The 22573-nt window shown below is 56.7% G+C and overlaps 1 protein-coding gene across 1 annotated transcript; it reads right to left on the bottom strand.

Moving 5' to 3' along the window:
* Positions 1-1729: 1729 nt before the first annotated feature.
* Positions 1730-20612, bottom strand: BESB_034730 (carbamoylphosphate synthetase; the record flags this gene model as incomplete). Its single annotated transcript, XM_029362059.1, has 37 exons — positions 1730-1956; positions 2353-2568; positions 3008-3088; positions 3213-3315; positions 3600-3744; positions 4147-4276; positions 4820-4869; positions 5230-5366; positions 5747-5908; positions 6483-6714; positions 7045-7139; positions 7484-7581; positions 8035-8182; positions 8270-8517; positions 8995-9386; positions 9630-9746; positions 10187-10280; positions 10518-10605; positions 11122-11253; positions 11439-11479; positions 11794-11905; positions 12131-12210; positions 12674-12833; positions 13141-13224; positions 13469-13558; positions 13908-14056; positions 14475-14603; positions 14996-15112; positions 15474-15554; positions 15901-16007; positions 16362-16468; positions 16818-16922; positions 17283-17596; positions 17994-18150; positions 18599-18705; positions 19313-19417; positions 20426-20612. 37 exons carry the CDS (start codon positions 20610-20612, stop codon positions 1730-1732), a joined length of 5127 nt encoding a protein of 1708 aa, XP_029221024.1.
* Between the last annotated feature and the right edge of the window lie 1961 nt (positions 20613-22573).

Raw genomic sequence — 22573 nt, 5'->3', positions numbered from 1 at the left:
TAACGTGCCTGTTGAATCAGAGGAGTAGCCAAGATCTCTCTCGCGATTCACAGTGGTAAGCTAGACTTCAGACATGCTGTCGACAACTGCTTCGCCTTTTTTCGCTTTGGTCGATATAATATGCAGCGGTTCCCGCTTAGCTTGCCTGCGTTAGTGCCTTCTCGTATATCCAAGACTGTGTAAGGCTGGTGATTCGGCTCGTCTTCTACCTGGGACTGCATACGCTCCCAGGACGTGGCTGTTTTGCGAGAGCCAGACAGAAACGGTCCCAGGTACATGAAGAGATTTGATCCTGTTTATGACTGAAGGGATGTAAAGGCGCTCAGGGCCTAACCGTCGGGCCATCTGGATCCTCATATTCAAAGATAGTTCTACTTAAAAAAGTCGTTTATTCGATTTAAGTGAACACATAAGATCTTGTATTTAACGGTATGCTCCTGAAAGTGATTAACGTACCGAAACCTGATACGCCTCCAAAAATATCGAAGACACATACATGATAAGAGCATTCCCTTCTAGATCTTCAAGATCTTTGTTTACCGAATCCAAGTTCTCTTGTGTTTTTCACGACCATCGTGTTAAGTTCAACAACTGATCTACAGGGAGGCCACAGTCCACTACATCTCCTATATCTGTACCGCAACCATAACCACGGTTGTGGAAGCGGCGCTGCCACCGACGTAGGTATATCATCTTTACACATGTAAACGTATATGCGTGTAAATCATGGGTTTGAGACTGCTCCCATTGACTCTGGAGCTTCACCAGTCTTAGCCGCATGCTAAGCGTAAAATGATTCGTACCTTCGGGACACACAATCTTAACTGCGCCGCCATGCTTCGTATTGGCCACCAGTCTTTCACTAGGGGGGGCGAATCGCCTGCGCGACGCTGCTCCAGCTGACTTCTGTCTCCGTTCTACACGTGCATCTATATGTCGCTACTAACCGTAGCATTTCGTGCTGAAGCATGGATCCCCACGACGCGCCGATTTTTTCGCGGCGGGCTTCTCTATCCTGATACGTTGACAACCGCGAAAGGCACTCGTAGATACTTTAGGAAATGCCAAGTCGGCGTCAACGACCATGCACAGACAAACATATGCAGGCGGACTATGGCTGGGGAGACAAATTCACGGTGTGCACAGTCAAGTTCAAAAACGTGCGTTGACTGCGCGACTGGAAGCGCGCCTGCTGCGCGCGGATCTTCCATCCTTTGAAAGGCAGACCCGATCGACTGCAGCACGTCCCGTTCCCCTGTTTCGCTAAAACTCACAACATTCGGCGGAGCTCGCGAAAAAATCCCGGGCCCACACAGGTGCTTACGGCACGGAGGCAGCAAAATGTATCCAGTGAGGACACACACACACACCACGCATGCGTGATGACGCACATTTTGTTCCCTGCCCACCATCAGCGCGTGCGCAAACCCCCTGCACACGCATCGGCACGCGCACACGCTGGCGCCGGAGACACTGCCTCATACACACAAGCCAGAGTCAGTGTGACTGCACCCGTACAGACTCTCTACATCATGCATACCTCAATAAATACAAAAATGTACACGTGCATATACATAGATATACGCGTGATCAAGAGTGGCACACGTACATGGAATCGCAGGGGGCGGGGGGGGGGGGGGGGGGGGGGGGGGGGGGGGGGGGGAGGGGGGGGGTGACGTGCACACGAGCTCCGATGTTGCGTTGCACGCGCGGCGGGTCAGCCACGCCCTCACTTCCGCGGCCAGTACTCATCCCAGCTGCGGACCTCCCAGAAGAAGCGCCCTTGGGCCTCCTTCGCCTGCTTCTTCTGCAGGGCCTCGACAAACAGACTCGCGACCTTGATGTCCGTGAGCAGCGGCACGCCGCAGTCGATCGCCGTGCGGCGAATGAGGTAGCCGTTCGTCGCGGCGCGGCTGTTGAGGCTCTCGGGCACGTTGATGACCATCTCCACCTTGCCTGGGTCGCCACACAGAACACAAGAAAACTTGGAACCATGCAGAACGCATCTCACACCCGCGCAGTCTATCGAGCTTGCCAGTCGCTCTCCGGTAGAGAAACGCGCCTTCAGAGGCCGTGGGACATGCACAAACACTGACGCCGGCAATCATGCCAAACCGCGCGCGACACAGCTTCTCCAGACAGGAATGACTGTCTGCATCTCTATCATGGTAAAAAAATGCTAGCAGGTATATACCTACATGTGTGCAAACAAGTATTTCGCACATACCTAGACGCACGTACAAAGTCACACAGACAAGCTGAAGCGTTCATAAATAGATAAATATAAACAATCCATGACAGGGCGGGTGGCAATCCAGGCGGCCGCCTGCGGCTTTCGTCTCTGGGTCTCACCGCTTTCAATCACGTGAAGAGCGTCGGGCAGCAGGTCGCGGTCCTTCTGCTGCTCCTCCTTGAGGCTGGTCGCGAGCGGTTTGCGCACGCAGACGACTTGCTTCAGGTACTCCGTCAACTTGGCTGCCCCGTCAGCGGCGAGGGCGCGCGAGCCCACCGAGTCTGTGTGCTCAGCATCTGCGCCGGACAGGCTGTTGACCAGGTACTCGTAGGTTCCTAAAAGAAAGACAAAGCCCGGCAGCACGTGCCTGACTTCGGGGCGAGTGGGAGACTCGAATAAAGGAAAACGTGCCAAAAGACAAAGACCGGAACGAACTCGCGGAACCCACACGAAAGCAAACAGCATGATGCGCCACAGACACCGGCACTCGCGTTCGTCTACCCCCCCGGACTGACAAGTCTGCTAACAGGGACGCCCACTCCCGAATTAAAAAATATATTTGCAGATTTACATATTTATGTATGAAAATTTGTATGTGTAGGCCTCGAGATATTTGCGCAGAGTACAAAAGTGTAACATGGAGTCTAGCTTCGGTTGTTATCTGATTGGTATTGCATGCCTGGTGACTTATACTATGATTCTTATTAATGGGAGCACAGTTCCCTGAGTACCCAATCCAGTGCTCTGCCTTGGGCATTGAAACTCTACGCGTACCTTCGGTGGCGTACAGAGTGAAGCCCATGCCCAGGAGGACCTTGATGTACTGCTCCAGCTCCACCTTCGCCGAGAGCGGCCCTGCGGAGCAAAAGACACCCGCGGAAAGAAAATATAAGCATAGATTCCTTCTCATGTTGCGATTCAAGCGACGAGGCGAATCACTTACACGCAGCAGCAGAGAGAAAGAGCGGCGGGCACTCACCTGTGCTGAGGAGGATGGAGCGCTGCTTGAGCGGAAGCTCGACACCCGTGGACACGAAGGCCTTAAGGAAAGCCTCGTGCTTGTTGCTTCCGAAGCAGGCAACCTAAAACATAGGAGCGAACACGCGCGGCGCGCTGAAAAGTGAGGGCACCTATGCAACACAACCCCTATCACGAAACGTGAACAACCCCCTAACCTCGCTACCGTGGATTCCAGGTCTCATCCCACCGCGTTTCACGCGCTGCCTCTCTTTTTACGACTCATCTGCAGCGCCCTCCCTCTGCGTTCGTGTCGCCCTCCCTCGCGGGTGGGAAGGGGGGAGGGGGGGAGCGGCACGGCACCTCCCTCAAGGATGAAGGTCTTCCTTCGTTTTGCCCGCATGCGTACCTCTCCAGTCGAACGCATTTCGACTCCAAGAATAGGGTCGCAGCCGCGCAGCCGTGCGAACGAGAAGACTGGCACTTTCACGCAGACGAAAGAGAGATCCATTAGGTGAATCGGCAGAGGCGCAACTGGCGCGCCGATCATAACCCTGGAAACAGAAAATAACAACAAAGCAACTCACCTTACGCAACAGGAACACTCGCACAGGCATACGCGTGAGCACACGCCGCACACCTGTAGCTACGCCGACACACACAGACGACGCGACGGAGGGATCACAGACGGCGCGAGCGCCGCATGCGCCCGCAGGCGAACGGGGTGATTCAGAATACAAACAACGAAAATCAATCCAGACTCTACGCTCGGCACTCCAAACTGTGGAGGGTGGAGGGGGTCAAGATACACATCTGCATATGTATACATACCCAGAGTTACACACGAATACATATATATATATATATATATATAGGGTTTAGGGTTAGGGTTTATATATATATATATATATATATATATACTTGCTTGGCTCTGTCTGCTTTAGGCCGATGCTTACTTGGTCGCTAGGTCAATGAGGTTGACGTTGAAGGTTTTGCTGATGAAGGGGAAGGTACGCGACGCTCGCAGGTTGCACTCAATAACCTTGACGTCGTTCTGCTTGCAGACAAACTGAATGTTGAATGGTCCTGAATACAGGTCACACAAGAGAAGCCAACCGCTCGCCTTGGTCGCCGGTCTCTGGAGCGAGACAAGGCTAGAAAAGACACACGCAAAGGCGAGCGCAAGTCCATGCCCATGAAGAAATGAAGATGGGTATATCATACATCTCTATAGGGGTACGCATCTCCACGCAGACGCCAATCCGGAAGGCAAGCACAGAGATGGAGCCCCAAGTCTTCCAGCGGCAGGCGTGGAGGGTCGGGCAAGTGTCGACGACCCTCCCCTGCGCGCCAGCTACAACTAACAGCACATTAAGACAACGTGCAGTCGCGTCGCCGATAGACGCGTATCCTCCGCGTACCTTTGGAGCGCCTACACACGCCCCCACGCATGCGTCGTGACTCTATGCATTCATATACATATATGATATATACGACATATATATATATATATGTGTACGTATCTATGCAAGTATGTATACGCAAGGTATGGTGCAAGTTGACAACACGGCCCGTGACGGAGGCATGAATCCAGAAAAGAAGGAGAGGACGAAGCGAGAAGACTCGCACCTGAGACCTGGAGCGCGCGAGCGAGCTTCTGGGAGATCTTCTTGACGCGTCTGCGGAACGAAGAGAGGAAGGCGAGACGAAAGCGGAGATCGTCGGCGCACTCCTAACACACTCCTCACTGCATGACTTGCAGAGAACGGAAACCCTACGTTCGCGCGCTTATGACTATGTGAATCAGGCCTTGCGTTTTCTCCCGGGTTGAATTCCCGATGCAGCACCTTCTAACTGCGAATCCCTAAACCCTAGAAACCCGTGACCAAGCGGGGCGTCCGCAGAACGAAAGGTCTCAGACTCAGGGCCGAGCGCGCCTCCACAGAGAGGGAAGGGGCAAACTGAGCCTCTCGCCGTTTTCTGCCAGGCCGCCCACCCTCGGATTTGTTTCTCTACTGGAAGTCCCTGCGCAGGCGTACCGAATGGTCTCCACGTAGAGCTTCTGCCCGGGGAGAATAAGCGTCGCGTCGCCAGAGTGCGTGCCCGCGTTCTCGACGTGCTCGCTGATGGCAAAGTTGACGATTTCTCCGCGGCAGGCGACACTGTCGAACTCGACCTGAAGAGAATAAGACACAGTTCAGCGACAGAAAAGAGAGGCATCGCACGAGGACGCCCAAACCCGAGCCACGCGCGTGCGCATTTGGGGCCGAAGGAGTCGCACGCAAGCGGCTCCATCCAAACCGTCCTCTGTCTGTCTCTCTTGCACTCAAAGTTTCGACACAGACGCCGAGAGCAAGTTCTTTTCGGCGGACAGCCCACACACATCGGGACATATGCTACGCGCAGCACCCAGGGCCGTGGAGTCGCAGTCGCGCGAGAGGACGCGCAGCCGACCACAGCCCCCCCACCTGAGACGCGCCGCCAGGCTGCCGCCGCCAGGCTGAGCGAAACTCTGGCGCACATGGGCGACTACGCATTGACACTTTTGTCGCTGACCTCCTTCGCGTTCTCGACAAACTTGGAGATGACCACGGGGGACTCTCCACTGACGACGGCCGCGATCTTGAGGAACGCGTCGAGCTGCTCGTCGTCCGTCACGACGCGCATCGCGGCGCCGCTGAGCACGTAGGACGGGCGCACCAGGACGGGGTAGCCCACCTGAGAACACACAGCGAGACACCCTTCGTCGCTAGGCCATGTATCGTTATTATCACACTATGAGGAGATATGTATCAGTTTTATCACATTGTAACTAGCTACCGTTTCTGCACAATTGATCCGCAATCCAAAGCTACATAATTCAAATCTCGCCCAGCGCCTCTACAGCGATCGAATACAGATAGCGGAGCAGGGGGTCTGAAGCGCGGCGCTTTGCCAGCGGCCTCGGGGTCGCCTGAAGTCCCCCGGCCAAGCCCCTCGCGGCGCGCGCCGCATGCAACCGCCCTTGCCACTCTAGTGCAGGCCGCTGTGAGCTGACATCAACAGCAGACCGCAACCGCGTGCGCGGACACCTTCGGCGCCGCGGAGTCGATCGATCAATACAGGCATTGCCTACTCGCAGAAAGACTGTATCGGGCGCATGCAGAACTCGTTCATGCCATTCTCTAAGACACACGGCCACAGATACAGATGAATTCACGCCTACGTCCCCAGGTGCAGATTCGACGACTTATGTACGTAGGCAGCACGCAATTGCATTGGATTGCGTTCCCTGCAAAGCGCTTCCTCGTACCTCTTGGCAGAAGGACTTCGCAGTTTTCAGGTCGGTGAATTCTTTCCAGCGGGGCTGGTCGATGTTCAGTTCGTCGCAGAGGCGCGAGAACTTGTGGCGGTCCTCGCAGCAGTCGATCGAGGCGACGCTGGTGCCCACGATGCTCACGCCGTGCTTCTCCAGCTGAGAGCAGAGCGTGTTGGGCGTCTGCCCGCCGACCGAAATGATGACGCCGGTGGGGGCCTCAAAGTCCCTGCGAGACAGAAAACACGCGGAGATCAACGATGCAGTCCCCAACACATAGATGGTCACGAGGGCGAGCGAAAAGCGGAGGCGGCAACAAGGCTGCGAGTCACAGTCCCTGCGACACGCCGAACGCCTGCAGGAGACCGAAAGATACACCAACACCACTTCACACCGCAGACCAAAGGAAACCCGCACGACAAGGCACACTGAAACAACGCCTTAAAATTCGAAAGATCCACGGAAAAAACGCTGAGCTGGGCGAGCACAGAAGAAGATGACATGACCCTCTGAGAACCCCGCATGCGCCACAGGGGCGCCACCAAGGTCGCGCGCTCACCATATGTTAAGGACGGTCTCCAGACTCAAGTCCTCGAAGAAGAGGCGGTCGCTCACGTCGTAGTCCGTCGACACAGTCTCAGGGTTGCAGTTCACCTGCATGCAGCCGCAGCAACGCGCATTCAATTCGCACCAAACTTCAACAAATCTCCCTGTCAGCCTCGACGCAGACACATACTCCCCGCTTGAGACCTCAGAGTGCCCTCTGCGCACGCCCGCTTGCGTGTCCGCCTTGACACACATCCAGACGCATCTCTCCCGACTGCACATACATAAAAATGTATATCTATTACAGTGTTCCGTCTGCAGACTGACTGATCTGTAGCTGAATTCGACCGCGCGGCGTGTGAAGGCTTTCACCCAACAGTCAAGGCGCCAGCACAGGGCTCTGTCCCTCTCCTTTTCTCCGTTTTAAATACCAGTCTTGTAAATGGACTCACCACAATGGCACGGTGGCCAAGCGAGCGCAGTGTGCGGACGCAGGAGACCGCCGACCAGTCGAACTCGACGCTGGAGCCGATGCGGTAGCAACCGCAGCCTGGAGAGAAAAATCGCCAAAAATCCGGGAAAATGCGAAAAACCTAGGGACTAGGAATGCGAACCACATTCTTCCAACAGCTCCAGACGGAACACCAGACCCCCGTTAGGGGCGCGCTTGTGTCCTGTGCGTCATCTGGCCCTCAGGAAGGAGAGGGCCGCTGTGGGGCTCCAGAGTGCCGTGCCTTCCATCCTCCTCAAGGTTCGCTTCAGCCGATTTTTTTCGTTTCTCTTCTCGCTAAATCACCTCGGGAGCCTCGCGTTTCCGTTTCCCGAGCCCTAAACTCACACTACTTTTCATCGTGTTCCGCACTCCCTCCCTTTCCTCCGTCCCTCTCGTCTCTCTCTCCTCGCCCGCGCCCGACATTACTCCGTCTTCACTGCTTTCTGTGCGACTCCCGCCGCTAAAATGTCACCCCTCCCCCCCCCTGCCGCGCCCGCCCCAGTTTCGCACCGAGCACGACGAAGCACTGCTTGGCGCCGGAGTCTTGTCTCTGCGAAAGGAAGTTCGCGACGCTTCGGCTGCGTCCGAGCTGGCAGAGGATGCTCTCGTCGCCCTCCTCGCCGTCTCCGCGCTTAGCGCCCTGACTCTCCTTGAGCTCCTGCGTGAACGTGACGCCCTTCTCGCGCGCCTTCTGGGCGTCGGCCGCCAGCGCCGGCGCCGTGCAGGCGCCCGGTAAAGGCGCGACGTAGCCGTCGCCGAAGCTCGCAGCCGCGGAGAAGCCTTGGAACGGGACGAGAGGCGCCACATCGTCCTCCAACCCCTGGTACGTCAGGTACAAGTAGTTTGTGTGCGCAGGGAACTCCGCGGCGAGCGTGTCGATCTGCTTCACGAATGGGCGCACGCCGAGACTCAGGCGGCGCTTGCGCACGTCGAACTGCGTCAGCAGGCCTGCGCTCGGTCTCAGGTAGTGCGCGATCTGCCGGTCGCTGAAACCTGCGGATGACAGACGAAAAAGCGAAAGAAGAAAAAAGGAGTGGAATGTAGCACACTGGGAAGGCGACGCGAGGCACACAGAGGGGAAGGACGACGAAGGAGAGAAGAAATGAGGGGCGCGGACGCCAGAGGTTTCAGAGAGACACCGAGAGATTCAGGAGCGCATAGCAAAGACACAGCAGGACCAGAAGAGGCGCGACGACGAGCTGGAAGACATCAGGGAGGGCAACACAGGAGATGAACCTAGAAGACGGCTCAGATAAGCCGAAAAACAGACGGCAACAAAGGGTGAAGCGTTCAGAATCGTAAAGCGCGTCGTACGGAAGGGCGAGAGAACGCAGATCGCGGAGGACGAAGCAACACCCGAGCGCTCGCCCATGAATCCTTCAGTTCACGCATCCCTTTTGAGGCGGCCGACCTCTCCGCGTGCGGCTGCAGAGGCCTGCGTGAGAGCGTCGCGCGGCGGCGGGTCCGTACCGTATTTCTTGACGTAGAAGAGGTCGCTGCGGCTGAGGTCCTCGAGCGTGAGCTGCGCGAGCTGGCGCTTGATGTCTGCGATGTTTTGCAGTTTGCTGAGAAACCACTTGTCGATTTTGGTCTTCTCGTGGAGCGTCTCGACGCTCCAGCCCATCTGCAGCGCGAGCGCCAGGGCCCAGATGCGGTTCGGCGAAGGGCGCAGGAGCTCCTCCTCGAGCTGCTCACACTGCGTGAGAGCCTTCGCCGCCTCCGCGCCGGCCGTTGGGCTCCCGGCCGTGGTCGGCGCCGACGTGGGCGAGTCTGCGGCCAAGAGCAAGGAGTTGCGCGCCGGAGGGCGCGAGAAGAAGTGACACATGGACTCATCGAAGCCCGCGGCCTTCTCCTCAACCATTCTGAAGAGAAAAGACAGCGGAGCGAGACGCACGGCCCGCCAATCAGAAAAAACGCCGCCGGAACCACCACACACAGCCAAAAACTGCAGAGAGAGCCACGACGGGCGCGACACACCGAGCGGGGAGGCGACAACGCGGAGGCGCGGGCGAAGAAAGGAAACCCGCGGAAGTCCAGATGGCGAGGGAGACAAGCGACATTAGTCTACCCACGTAGGCGCATCATTTGTACGTTACAGCTCTCACCTGAGCGCCTTCTGGAGCGACTCCTCAAACGTGCGTCCGATGGCCATGACTTCGCCGACACTCTTCATCGCACTGCCCATGAACGGGTCGCACGAATCGAACTTTCGCAGATCCCATCTGCAGAGACACAGCCACCAAGCAGATGAGAAAACGCTCTCCTAAACAGATCCAGAAATGGCGCGCCGCCTACCGTATACAAGACGTCTACCTGATACCGCACATATACACAAACATATGTAGGTGCTGCCTACGTCTATCCACGTTCGTATCGACCATGCATGGACCATATGGACACGTGGATATCTCTCAATTAATCTAAACGTGTCTATCTGTCTATCAGTTTTTCTCTGTATATACGCTGTGCGTACAAGATTAGACGTGTAAGACGGGAGGGATCGCCGCCTGCACGCCACAACGCTACTCTTTCGAGGCAAATCTACGCTGGAACGAAGCGACTGCGAACCAAGCCACAGAGTAGCACCCGCGATCCTTTTCCGTGGAAAGCGGAAACATACTCGCGCGGACAGAATGACGATTTTTTCTGAAGGAAAACCTACCGAGGCACCTTCGTGACGACGTAATCCAGCGAGGGCTCGAAGCACGCAGTGGTCTCCTTCGTGACGGAATTGCTCAGCTCAACCAGAGTGGATCCTGAGGAGAGAAGCATCCACCCAAGGCGGATTTCAGTCCACAAAGAAAAACTAAGTTTGGAAAAAAGAGATACTCCCAGAGATATCGGCGAGACGCTTCCAGAAAAGGCCCGAAAACTATCGCCAAAATCGATAGTGAAAGAAGCTAACTCGGAATGGCAGCGGGCGAGCAGTGAAAGCTACACTCCCATTAATCTGAAGAACAGAAATACAGACAAAAATGAGAATGATGGCTCACCAAGAGCAAGCTTTGCGGCGATGTAGGCCAGAGGATATCCAGTCGCCTTCGAGGCGAGCGCGCTGCTTCGGGAGAGACGGGCGTTGACCTGCGATAGAGGACAACAGGAAACAAAACTGTTGCGCCGCCGACGAGAAAATCACAATTAACAGAAGACGCGCACCCAAAGTGCGATCGCACGCGGCGTTGCTTCGACTGCCTTCTCGACGGCCTGTGCCTGTCGACCTGAAGGCCTCCTTTCATCGTTGACCTTCTTCGCGCCTTCCGCTCGCCCTCTCTGGGTCAAATCTCATTCCCCTTCTCTCCCCTCTCGCCTGCCTTATCCGTCGCTTTGTTCGAGCAGCCGCGGCAGCCACGGCAGCCATGGCGGCCTTGGGGCCCTGTCTGCCTTCTCCTCTTCGCGCTTGTGTTCGACTCTCATTTTCTGATTTTCTTGTTTTATCTCTCCCTTCTAGCAGCAATGCCCTCTGCGAGGCTGTGCTTGTCTGAGGCCGACAACGGCTCGTTTCGAATCCTTCCTCCAGACGGAACGCAGCTCATCCGCTTCGCTCCCCCCCTTCGCCTCTGTCTTTTTTTTTTCTCGCTTTCTCGCGGGGATTCTCACTTCGACGATGTAGTACTTCTCCGAGTTCGGGTCAAGCGCGTACTGAATGTTGCACTCGCCGACTACGCCAAATTGCCGAATGACCTTCAGCGCCGTGTCGCGCAGGCGGTAGTACTCCACGTTGGAGAGAGTCTGCGGAGAGAGATCACGAGGCGAGTCGCGCGAGAGCGAATAAACAAACACACAAACGCCAAACTCTAAAACGCGGCGAGCAGACAAACGGTCGCCCGCGCTGAAGAGCCCCAGCAAGCACGGGCGGGCCAGCGGCGCAGCAGAGCCGCTGTGAGCCAACATCCAAAAAAAGTGAAAAAACATACCTGAGAAGGCGCCACGACAATCGAGTCTCCGGTGTGGATACCTGAAAAAAGAGAAGACCAGAAAGACAGTACCGGAGGCGCCCACGTGCCTGTCTGGAGCCATCGCCTCACCTATCAGTTTCTGTTGTTGCAGCCACGTCCCAAGCCTGGTTGTTTCTCCAGTACCCGCGGCGTGCCAAAACTGGCAGGCAGCTGGTGGCAGGCCTGCGACACGCCTGCTATCTCTGCGAAGAGCCCTGCCCGTTACCCTTCCCCAGCAGAGACGCCCTCCGCGCCGCCACGCAGACCAAGGCAGAGAAGCACCCTAAATGCACCCGTAGGGGCGGGCGTCACACAATGCGACGAGGAAACGCACCGAGCGGATCGAGGTTTTCCATGTTGCAAACCGTGATGCAGTTGTTCTTGCAATCGCGGACGACCTCGTACTCCACTTCCTTCCAGCCCTTCAGACTCTTGTCAACAAATACCTGAGCGCCGCAGCCCAACACACAAACACGCGAACAGTTCGGGTCCCCTAGACATGAAAATGTGCAGAAATATACAAATATATATATGTATATATAGTGGAAGCCCGCATTTATCAGGGCATATGTTCTTCCAAGAACATATAGAGACAAACACATATAGATACGCGTAAAAAAAGTATACAATTATTAGATGTGCGTTCTAACAATTGAAAAATTTCGCCGTACCTGGGGGGAGTGGGCGAAGGCCTCCTTGCAGATCTGGCGCACTGCCTCCTCGTCCTCCGCGAAACCGGAGCCCAAACCGCCTGGACACCGCAACATCCAATGGAAAAAAGCACGCAACACGCATACACTCTCTCCCTCTTCCTCCCCGTAACGTTTTCCAGCTTCTGCATCTTCCGTAAGTCATCCGCTGACGCCAGTCGTCGGAGCCGCTGCCTTCGAGCGCCCGCGTTGCCTCTCGACGTCTTGTCTCTCCCCTACGCAGACGCGAGCCTCTCCCACGTTCGGTATCCTCTCAGAACGTCAAAGACAGATAGGAGTCTTTAGAGTTACGCCTGCTCGACAAGGCATTATCAAGCATCGGAACAACAATACATATATATATATATATATTTACCTTACTTTAGCGACCCCGCTCTCCACGGAGGATCGCTTTGGGATGCCTACGCATGCGTATATCTTGAAACTGCATACGTGTCTCCACGTTTATATACATATATATATATATATATATAAATATACATGCTTGCATGACAATGTGCTCACCGAGCGCGAAAGCTGCGCGAATGAGGACGGGGTAGCCGATGGCGTTGGCAGCCTGTACGGCTTCCTCGGTGCTCGTTGCTGCGGCGCTCTCTGCGACCTTCTCGCCGATCTCCGCCAGCTTCGCCGCAAACAGTTTGCGATCTTCGGTGGCGATAATTGCCTGGAAAAACAAAGTCCACACGTCACAGAAGGATGCACTAGTAGGACTCCAAACTGACAATTCGCCTGCAGAACGCTGAAGAAGCCGAACATGGGACGTGTCTCTCCGCAGCGCGTGCTGTCCAGGGGCTGCACCGGAGTGCGCCCGTACCGCCAAACTAACCCGCGACATGCACCACACACGCAAGCCCGGAGCAGCAATTTCGTCATCGTATTCAGCTGACCTGCACAGAAAACCACTCCCCCTCTTCCGCCTCCACAGCACACTGCCATGCACAATTTTGCGCAGACCGTTGTCAAAAGCCTACCTCGATCGGGGTTCCGAGGACCCGGCAGCCGTAGCGCTCCAGGATTCCTTCTTCGTGCAGCTTGACCGCGCAGTTCAGTGCCGTCTGAAGATCGCAGGGCACAGCCGAGAACACAATCGCGGCTGGAGCTCGGAGAAAAAGTGAACTCGGGAACCGCAAGGCGTGCGTGCGGCAGACGCCGCGACGCGCAAGAAAACGCGAGGATCCAAACGCCATGCCCCCTTTGGTGTCTGAGAGTTCAGACACTCGAGTGCGGACTGCGAGCGATGTCTGAGGCTCGCCAGCCGCTGCTGGAGACTCGCCGAGCTGCAAACAAAACGGCGCTCACCTGACCGCCGAATGTGCAGAGAATTCCGTCGGGTCGCTCCTTCTGAATGACCTTGGTCACGAACTCGACAGTGACGGGGAGGAAGTACACCTGAAGCCACGCAAGTCGAAGAGGACTCAGCGCTCTCCGAAGCCCAACGCTTCGCATCTGAGTTGAAATTCCTCCAAGCTGTCCACCAAGAGGCCTTTAATCTCGCCTTTTGATTGATGTCTCCTGAAGAACCTCCCTGGGTCCTAGGATCTGTCTGACTTTTCATGTGGCTGTATGCTCTACGTGAACCGTCCGTGGATAGCTCAAACGACGTACGGCCGCCATCTGCGCGACACCTCTGCGCGGCTCCCTTTGTCGCGAGCCTCGCGCGTCGCCCTCCGCCTCCCTCGTGGCCTCGCGGTTGCTGCTTGCGATCGCGCTTTCGCGTTCGTTTTTTGAGTTTTCTCACCTTGTCAGCCATGTGCTTGCTCGTCTGCACAGTCGCAATGTTCGGGTTCACGACGACGACGGTGATGTTCTGCTCCTTTAGCGCCTTGATCGCCTGCGAGCCACTGTAGTCGAACTCGCCTGCCTGGCCGATGCTCAGGCCTCCACTTCCTGAGAGCCCACCGACGCCACGTCAAAGAGATATTCAAAAGTAAATAAAAATAAATACATGTATGCGTGCGCGGAGAATGTGGAGGATTGGGTCTTTGCCGAAGCGCCTTCCCGCGGTTTTCCACTCGACTGCGCGCTGTTAATCGTTTTCGGAGGCGCAGGAGCCTCTCTCTTTGTCCGCGGGTGGGCAAGGAAGTGCACATACAGCGAGACTCGGCGACAAAGACGAAGGCCAACAAGACGTTTAGTAGAGGGCATCCGCAGTTTCAAACGGACAGCACATACACTGGCGTAGAACAACGCAGAGGAGAATGAGGAGGTACATTCTGCCGCCTGCAACGCAAATGCCGAAAGACACCCTTCTCAGAGCCGACCCCAACAGTGTCGACGCCTCGAGATCGCGGGACGGCTGGCTCACCGAGCAGCAACACTTTTCGGTAGGTCTGCGGGAACGAGAACGGGATGGTGTGAACTTGCTTGAGCGTCTGGGCCTTCATGATCGAGGCGAGGAAATCGTCAAACAAATAGAAAGTATCCGTCGGACCGCCTGATATCCGCATACGCACGCACACACACTCGCTCCCGTCTCCATCGAGACTTTGTGCGGTTCCTTTACCAAACAAGCGCCACAGGCGCCTTGCGTGCCACAGGTTGAGGCAAGTCGCCTGCGCTGCAGCAGCATCTGAGAAATGACAGCGCTGCTCAGCTGCGTGGGCGTCGTCTCGATTTGGCGTCAGGGCAAGGTAGGCGGAGAATAAAAAAGTGACTCGTGAGCAGGGGAAACCAAGATGATGCTGATGCGAAACGGGCACGGGCCACGCAAGGCAGTCACCGAGCAGCGCTGGAGAAATCGTACTGGCCGCTCCACCACACACGCATACGAGCTCATCGAATCTCGTTCTCTCACGCAAGCGAGAGAAATGTTTGAGCACTACGTACCAGACGCCTCAGGGTGGAATTGCGCCGAGAAGAAGGGCAGCGTGCGGTGGATAATGCCTTCGTTCGAGCGATCGTTTGCGTTGACGAAGAGCGGCAAGAAGTCGCTGGGTAAGGTGCCTGAAAACACACAACGGGCCGCACAGACCGAGGCGCGTTGTGTCAGCGCATGAAAAGCGACAGCACGCACGCGACACACTGGCAGCGGCGCGCCTGCTTTTCATACGAAGAAACGCCTAACAACCGAGCAAGCACTCTCTCGACCAGTGCCTGCAACCGCCACCCGAAGGCTACGCGAGAGGGGGCGGAGCGCTGTCGCAGAAAACCGCCTGCAGCAAAGCCACGAGCCACGAAGCCTGCCCCCCTATCTGCTGCGTCACCGCCTCCAAGTCCTCCTCTCTCCTTCGCACGCCTATGCGAAATCAGGAAAAGAAGCCGAACACTGCGCGGGATGCCCCTCGGCTGGGTCCGGGCTCCTCACTCTCATCGACAGCGAAACCGTGGTTCTGGGGGGTGATGTAGCAGCGCGTCGTCCTCAAGTCAATCACGGGCTGGTTCATGCCTGAGCGCCGGAACATTCGACAGATTGCCGCCAGGTTGCGCTGCAGTGAACGCCCGCCGGCCCGACGCCTCAGACGCGCCTACCCTGACTGCGCCCGCGTGGCCTCCGCGGCCATCCGCCAGGGTAGATGCCTTCACCGTAAACCGTGCTCCACAGAAACACGAAAAGCATGCAACGTGCTGGCCCACCTCAGTTGACCCCGTGATCACGATCTCCGCCAGAGTTGAAAGTCTTCTGCCGCGGCGCGAGCACTGTCCATACACCGCCCAGGCGTGCCCGCTCCCGCCCGGCGCCGCCGCAGCGGCCAACCGCGCGACAGAATTGCTTTCGAGCGCGAAGAGATTACCTCTGTTTCCGTATTTCATCTTGTACGTGCGCGCGCCTGCAGCCAGGGCCAGAAGTTGGTTTCCCAGACAAATACCGAAGATGGGGATCTTCCGCTCCATGACGCGCCTGGACAAGCATCACAAATTCGCAGAGGCCGCCACAGCACAGATAACCGCCTCACCGCGTGAGGGACAACGCCTGCGGACCCCGTTGTGTCTCCACTGAAAAGCAAAGGACGACATGCACCACCGCAGGCCCGATCACCGCTGGATGCCAGCCCCTGACAGGAATTTTTTGAAGCTCCAACGGTCCAAACTAGGGCATGCGCCCCGTTTAGTGAAAGACACGTTCCTGCCCCGTCTGCCGCTCGACACGCAGCCGTTCAGAGCCACGTGTGCGTGGTTGTGAAGACGACGACTGCGGCGTGGTAGACTCCGATAGATGCGTGTGAGCTCGCACGTCGCAGCGAGCTGTGCCTACTTGACGTTTTGGACCGTTTGCTCGCACTGCGCGGGGTCTCCAGGCCCGTTGCTGATGAACAGACCATCAAATTCCTCGTCTCCAAAGTCGTAGTCCCACGGAACAACCTGAGAGACCAGAACGCGACCCACAGCGCAGGAGTATCTCGCACGCTTTTGTTTGCATATTTACAACTGGTAATCAAAATATTTGTTCTCCTGCCCCCTACGCACAGACACACTGCCAACTTTCCAGACGTCCCTGCGTGCTAGACGGTTGCGGACGGCGCCGCCTGTGGAGACGCTGAGAAGACGCGCATGGATGCGGGCTGATATAGAACGCGTACCTATTCATGTGCGCACAGACAGTGCGCGGATGCCTACAGATGCATCTACACGTTTGCATGCAGAAGCGTGTAAGCGAGAGCGCGCCGGACTGTCGCTAGCTGCCCTCCGCGCCCAGGGTTTGGCGCCCTACCTTCAGCGAGACGTTGCAGTGCTCGAACTTGCTGTGGAGCAGCTGACGGTAGATGTTGTATTTCATGCCGCAGTCCACGCAGAGGATCAGCACGTCGCGCGAGTTCTGTCATACGTACACACCCGAGCGCATGCAGCGAAAAATGAAAATGAGCGGAGACTGCGAATGCATGCAGGGTCGCCCACGCAGACCGGAGGACCCCTGAGACCCCGCGTCCCTCCCTCCCCCACCCCCCTTACTCCCCTGCCGCCACGCGGCCGGAAAGAAAAACCCGCGTGTAAAGAAAAGCTAGACTTGCCCTGTCTTCCCGAGCCTCCTGGCGGACGCATGTGCCGCTGGGATGCGTCCGCGCACATCCAGATATCACGTCCGACGTATGCAGCGCTGCCGCACTCAGGCAGGAGGTCCTCCCCTCCACTTCCCCGGAGCCAGAACCTCTTTGCCTGTGCCTGCTCAGCGTCTCACCGGGTCGCGGACATTCGACCTGTACGTGCGGACTTCCTTGTGCGACACGACTGCGACCAGGTTTTCTTCGTTCGGATCCTGCCAGGGTACGTTCTTCGCCTTGGCTCTCAGCGCAGCGTCCCACTTTCCCGCCACCTCTCTGCGCGCCTTCAGCCGTTCGACGGCGCCCGCCTCGCCCCCCTGGACCGGCACCGCGGCGAGCGCAGACAGCGACAAGCCGGCTTGCCTCTCGTCGTCTTCGTCTAGAATGACGATCTTCCCCAGCATGCAGCCGACCTCCCGCAGGTGCTTCGTCAGCGCACGCGTGTCCACGCCTGCGCACCCGCAAGAGAGAAACGCAGACGACACACGCCTCCTCGCTCGAGGGGCAGCCTCCACACAGCGGCCGCGCTGGCGGCCTCGGCCAAGCATTACGCCGCCGGTTTAGTCCCCCGCCCCCTTCCTCTCAGCCGCGAGAATTCAGGCCTCCAAAGTCCTCCAGCTGAACTACCAATGCGCGCGCCTGAAGCCGGAGTAGAAGGCGTTGACAAGGCCGCTCTGCCTCCCTCTCTTCAGCCTCTTTGCCTTGTCCTGCAGGCGACGGTTCGCTTCGGGCCGCGCGAAACCCAGCCGGCACACAGCCACTGTCTCCGCTCTGTTTGGGCTCGCCGGACTCTGCGATGAGGTTTCGCGTGCGACACGGGATCTTGTCAAAAAAGCCGTTCTTCTCACCTGCAATAGCAGGCACTTTGTGTTTCTGCATCCACGCCGCGAGACTGTTTTCGGCGCGGAAGTGACCGGTCACAGCGCCCTCGTCGTAGTCCGCCACGACAAGCGCCCGCACGTAAATGCGGTCTCCCTCAAAGTACTTCGGCAGCCCGTGCTCATCCTAGGGAAAGAAGGAAAAAGAGACAAAATCTAAAAACAAAAACATAAAAAACCCAGCCGTCCGCCTACGGGCTCCGAAAAAGACACAAACCATGGACGCACACTTCCATATATATGTAGATATATATTCTTGCATGTACGCAGAACCCGAATGCACACATGCATATATGTATATATATATGTAGTGGCATGATGTGCTTAGCGGTTTATGCACATATTTGTCGATATGTCCAGACTGGCTGCCTAGCAGGCAACTGCTGTGGGGCGTACACCTGCAAAAGAAAAACGCGGTGTGACGCGGCTCTCGTCGTCAGCTCGAAAGGCCCCTGAGGGAGGACTTGCTCATTCAGGCACGAGCTGCAGAAGGCCGCACGCCAGCGTGACGCCACATCTCAACTCTTTCTTCGCACGTCAGCATGACGTCGCATTTCATCTCCTTCTTTACTCACCTTCTCCGCGGAAGGCACGCCGTAGTTCCCGATGAGTGGGTAAGTGAGGACGAGGATTTGACCTTCGTAGGACGGGTCGGTCAGGGACTCGGGATAGCCGACCATACCTGAGGATCCGAGTGCCATATCACACGAGAAATGACAGCTTTGTTGCGTTGTTTTCCCAAAGTGACTATATAGTCAAGGACAAGAAAGGTAGCTAGGAACAACTCGCCACGACACTCAGCGACCAGCCACGACGCAAGGGAACAGCCACCCCTCCGCAGGAGCCCGGCTCGGCCTCTACGAAGCGACGGAGGCACTCTGAAGGCCACGCGCGAACCGCGGAAAAAAAGGGAGCAGGGCTGTTCAGAAGCAGTCATGCTGTCGACGTCTCTCCGCCGCGCCCCTTGCAAAACAGATGCGCAGCCGAGCAGAGGCACGCCGATTCAGCACTCGCGCCGAAATCTACACACATAGTATATACACGCATGTGAGGAGCGACATCGGCAGAGATGGCGAGAAGTCGCAGTCGAGCTTGGCGGTGAAATGCGGAATGAAAAAGCCCCTGAGCCTCAGAGCGGTATCCACCAGGCCGCACGCGCCACTGCTAGTTTTTGTTTTCCTGTTTATGTTCGAGTTTTGCAAGGCGCACCGGCACGCGGCCAAAAAGGCGCCAGCTAACGAAATCGAAAAAACTCTAGATTCAAGCACATGCTTGAGTCGCGAACCCACCCGTGTTGAAAACGACCTCGCCGCCGATGCTGCTGGGGTGGCCAAAGGAGTAACCGAGGAACTCGCGGCCATCAGCCAGCACGAGCATCGCAGGCTTCAGCCGGCCTGTAAAAAGAAAAAAAAATCACGGACAGTGCACCGATTCCACCGCGTGAGGGGCAGGGGGAGGGGGGGGGGGGCAGGGGGTGCCGGCCTCGGTAGGCGGGACGGATAGGACGATGGCAGCGAGGCGGCAAGGCTTCGAGCGCGAGGACCGCCGCTACACCTCCACAGATCCAGTTTTAGAAGGCGCAGAGGACCTCAGTGAGATAACGCGTCGCCGTCTAGAGAGGATGGACACACGTGTGTTCATGCATCTTTCTTAATCGCGTATTTCACGCGGAGATACCCGTTCAACGGGAGCAAGCATGCGACACCTACGCACGCGGCGAGGCCCCACATGCGCGTTTCGCCTCCGGCAAACTTCCAGTTTGGCTCCGCGCCCGCGACAGCCGTGAAAGCGCGGGTCGGATGCACAAGTCATTAGGGAAGAACTCTCAGAGGATTTAGTGCTAACAGCTGTGTTTCCGTTCGGCTTTGCCCTGTACGTATAACCCGTGCTACCGGCTTCTCGTCCACAGCTGTGCCAGGCCGCAGAACTGCCCCTCAGGATCCCAGTTCGCAGGCTCTCGCTCTGCGCAGAGCGTTTTATCTGTCTACAGCAAACCAGCGCCGCGATACGACCCAAATGTGCGAAATACAAACACATTTCTGGGCACGACCGAGAAGCGCCTTCATCGGGAAGAGAGGCGCATGCAGGCAGAGAGAGCGAGGAGAAGAGAAGGAAAGAAACACGCAATTCAGCAAAACGCTGCCCACGCAAAGTCAACAAAAGACGAGAAAGAGCCGTGGTAGCAGGGCAAGGACCGGAAATGGGGCCCCCCACGCCGCAAGCGTGTGCGGTAATCGAGGGCACCGAGAAGCCGAGGAGACGACAGAGAGGGGGCTGTGCCGCACACCCGCAAATAGAGAGAGGGCCGCGGAGACGCCGGGAGAGACTGATGGCAGATTCCATGCATGTAACCCCCACGGCGACCCCAGGGGTTTGAAGGAAAGAAAAGAAAAGTTGCCTACCCGCCAAGTCCAGGGGGTACGAGGGTGCCGTCATCTCGGCGAGTTGCACGGCAGGCTCCGCAGAGTCCAGGGCGCACCCTCGAGTTCCCATGACTCCATTGTTCGCAGTTTCCGCGCAACTTGCGCCGTTGCTCTGTCTTCCTTGTCCCTCAGCGCCCTGAACCGCGGCCGCTTGATGCGAAGACATTTTTAAGGAGAGAAAACAAAACACACGAGGCGACAGAGACACGCGAAGAAGACGCGTCAGTGCAGGCACCGCCTTCGAAGCGAAGGGATGGGGGCGAGGAGGATTTTTTCAGCGCGAGGGAACCAGAAGAATAAGAGAGAATGGAGAGATTTCGTAAATAGGCAGGCATGCAACTGCGGCGAAGCGGAGACTGTAGCGAAGAAAGGTCGAGGGAAAAGGACGAAGCGACGGGGGCACCTAGAGAAAAAACAAAGGGAACGAGAGAAGGAAAAAGGGAGCAGGGGGGACGTTTCTCTTGGGGAAGAAATTCAATCGTTCTTGAGTAACGCTGGGGCCCTAGCGACCCTCATCGAGGATGGCACGGTCGCTGGTGGGACGGTGGGGGGTTCGGTGAATTCACGTTTCTTCAGCAAAAAAGAAAAAATGAAAATCTTGCGGCCCTCTTTGTTTCTGTAACTACTGCTGCGCAGAACGAAGAAATGCGGGAAATCCCCAGAAATCAATACCCAAGAGGGACCAGTCTTGATTTGTGGGAGACACTTTGAGGAGACGGGACAGCAGCAGGGGCTGTCGATGAGAAAAACAGCGAGGAGGCCTCAGGCGGTAGCAGACGACGCGGATACAGTGGCGCAGCAAAAACGGAGAGATCGGCAGGTGAGGGGATACAGAAGGAGGACTCCGCAGATGAGAAGCTTTCTACGCCACAAAAAAGCACACAGAGAGAAAGACTAGAAAGAATCGGGAGTCCACAGCATGTAGGGGGAGTGCGGCGAATGAAAAGAGGCCAAGCCACCGATACTGGCTACCTCTTGGCGACCGAGTGTGTGCCGGTCACTGCGCCCTTTTGAAGACCTCCATCCCAGAAGGAAGTCGATATAAACCTAACACGGAAACCGGGAAGGTCTACTGCCGAGCTCTCAGGTACGGGGTTACATGAGGGGAGGACATTTCTTGATTCACAGAAGTCGCTGTCTTTCTCGCGAGGATAGGCATTCATGAGCAGACACGCGTATCTCTGTCGGACCCCCTGGCTGGCAGTTCCCCTTGGCGTAGTGCCGCTAACAGAATTCGATCTTCTCATAGCCAACGCAGCCAAATACGTTTTCCATGCTTACGGCAGCCTTCTAGATCTTCGTTCACCTCTATTGCAGCGCGGCAGTAGTTCGGGAGTAACCGTTTTTGAAAACGACCTTTACACATAATCGATCTCCGCGCTGCCCGCGTGCGCACCTCTGAGCGCTGCGTTGTGTCGCCACTCACCACCCGGGTTGCGAGGCAGAGACACATTTCCGTGATTTTTCGGATCTAAGCCGAGGCCTGTCTCGAAAAGTCACCCGGAGCAAGCACAGAGTGACGGGTCGTTAGCCCGGGAGACTTTCTGTAAGGTTTTTTGCCGCAACATGCCAGAGGCCAAACAAGAATAGATGCCCAATACTCATCCGACTTTTCGCTTTTCGCTTCCTGACGGAATCTGTTGGGAATCCAGAAACGCGTCGCATCTTCCCCTCTTGTTTTCCCGCCTTCCTCTGTGTGTACATACCCAGCCACACGAAAGGAAAGTCGACTTCTGTTTGCCTGGTGACGATGCTCCGACGCAGTTACCAAAACCGCCAAGCAGGAAGTTTCGATTGAGCGAGTCGATGTTTTCCGTCGGATCGCGTGATTGTGGGCCTCGATTCTTCTCCTTTTTTCTTCGTTTCCCTCCTTCAGTATTTGACTTTCCTTCCCGAGCAGTTTATGTCTGCTTCTCGTTCCTGTCGGTTCCACCACTGTCTACAGCGGCAAGTCACGGGGCACGTAGGTCCACGCTCCCAAACGCAGAGGATATCGCGCCTCTCTCTGTTCTCTTGGTCGCTCTTCTCGCCTGCGTTTTATCCGCTTCTTCGCGTTTGGCAGCCGCCACTACGCGTTCAGCCGGCTCTCTTTGACGCGCTTAGGCCTCGGCGTACGGAAGAGCTCGT

This window comes from Besnoitia besnoiti, chromosome II (genome assembly GCF_002563875.1).
Source record: "Besnoitia besnoiti strain Bb-Ger1 chromosome II, whole genome shotgun sequence".
Classification (NCBI taxonomy): Eukaryota; Apicomplexa; class Conoidasida; order Eucoccidiorida; family Sarcocystidae; genus Besnoitia; species Besnoitia besnoiti.
The sequence above is the reverse complement of the archived record's forward strand: the minus strand, read 5'-3'. Positions and strand labels throughout refer to the sequence as shown.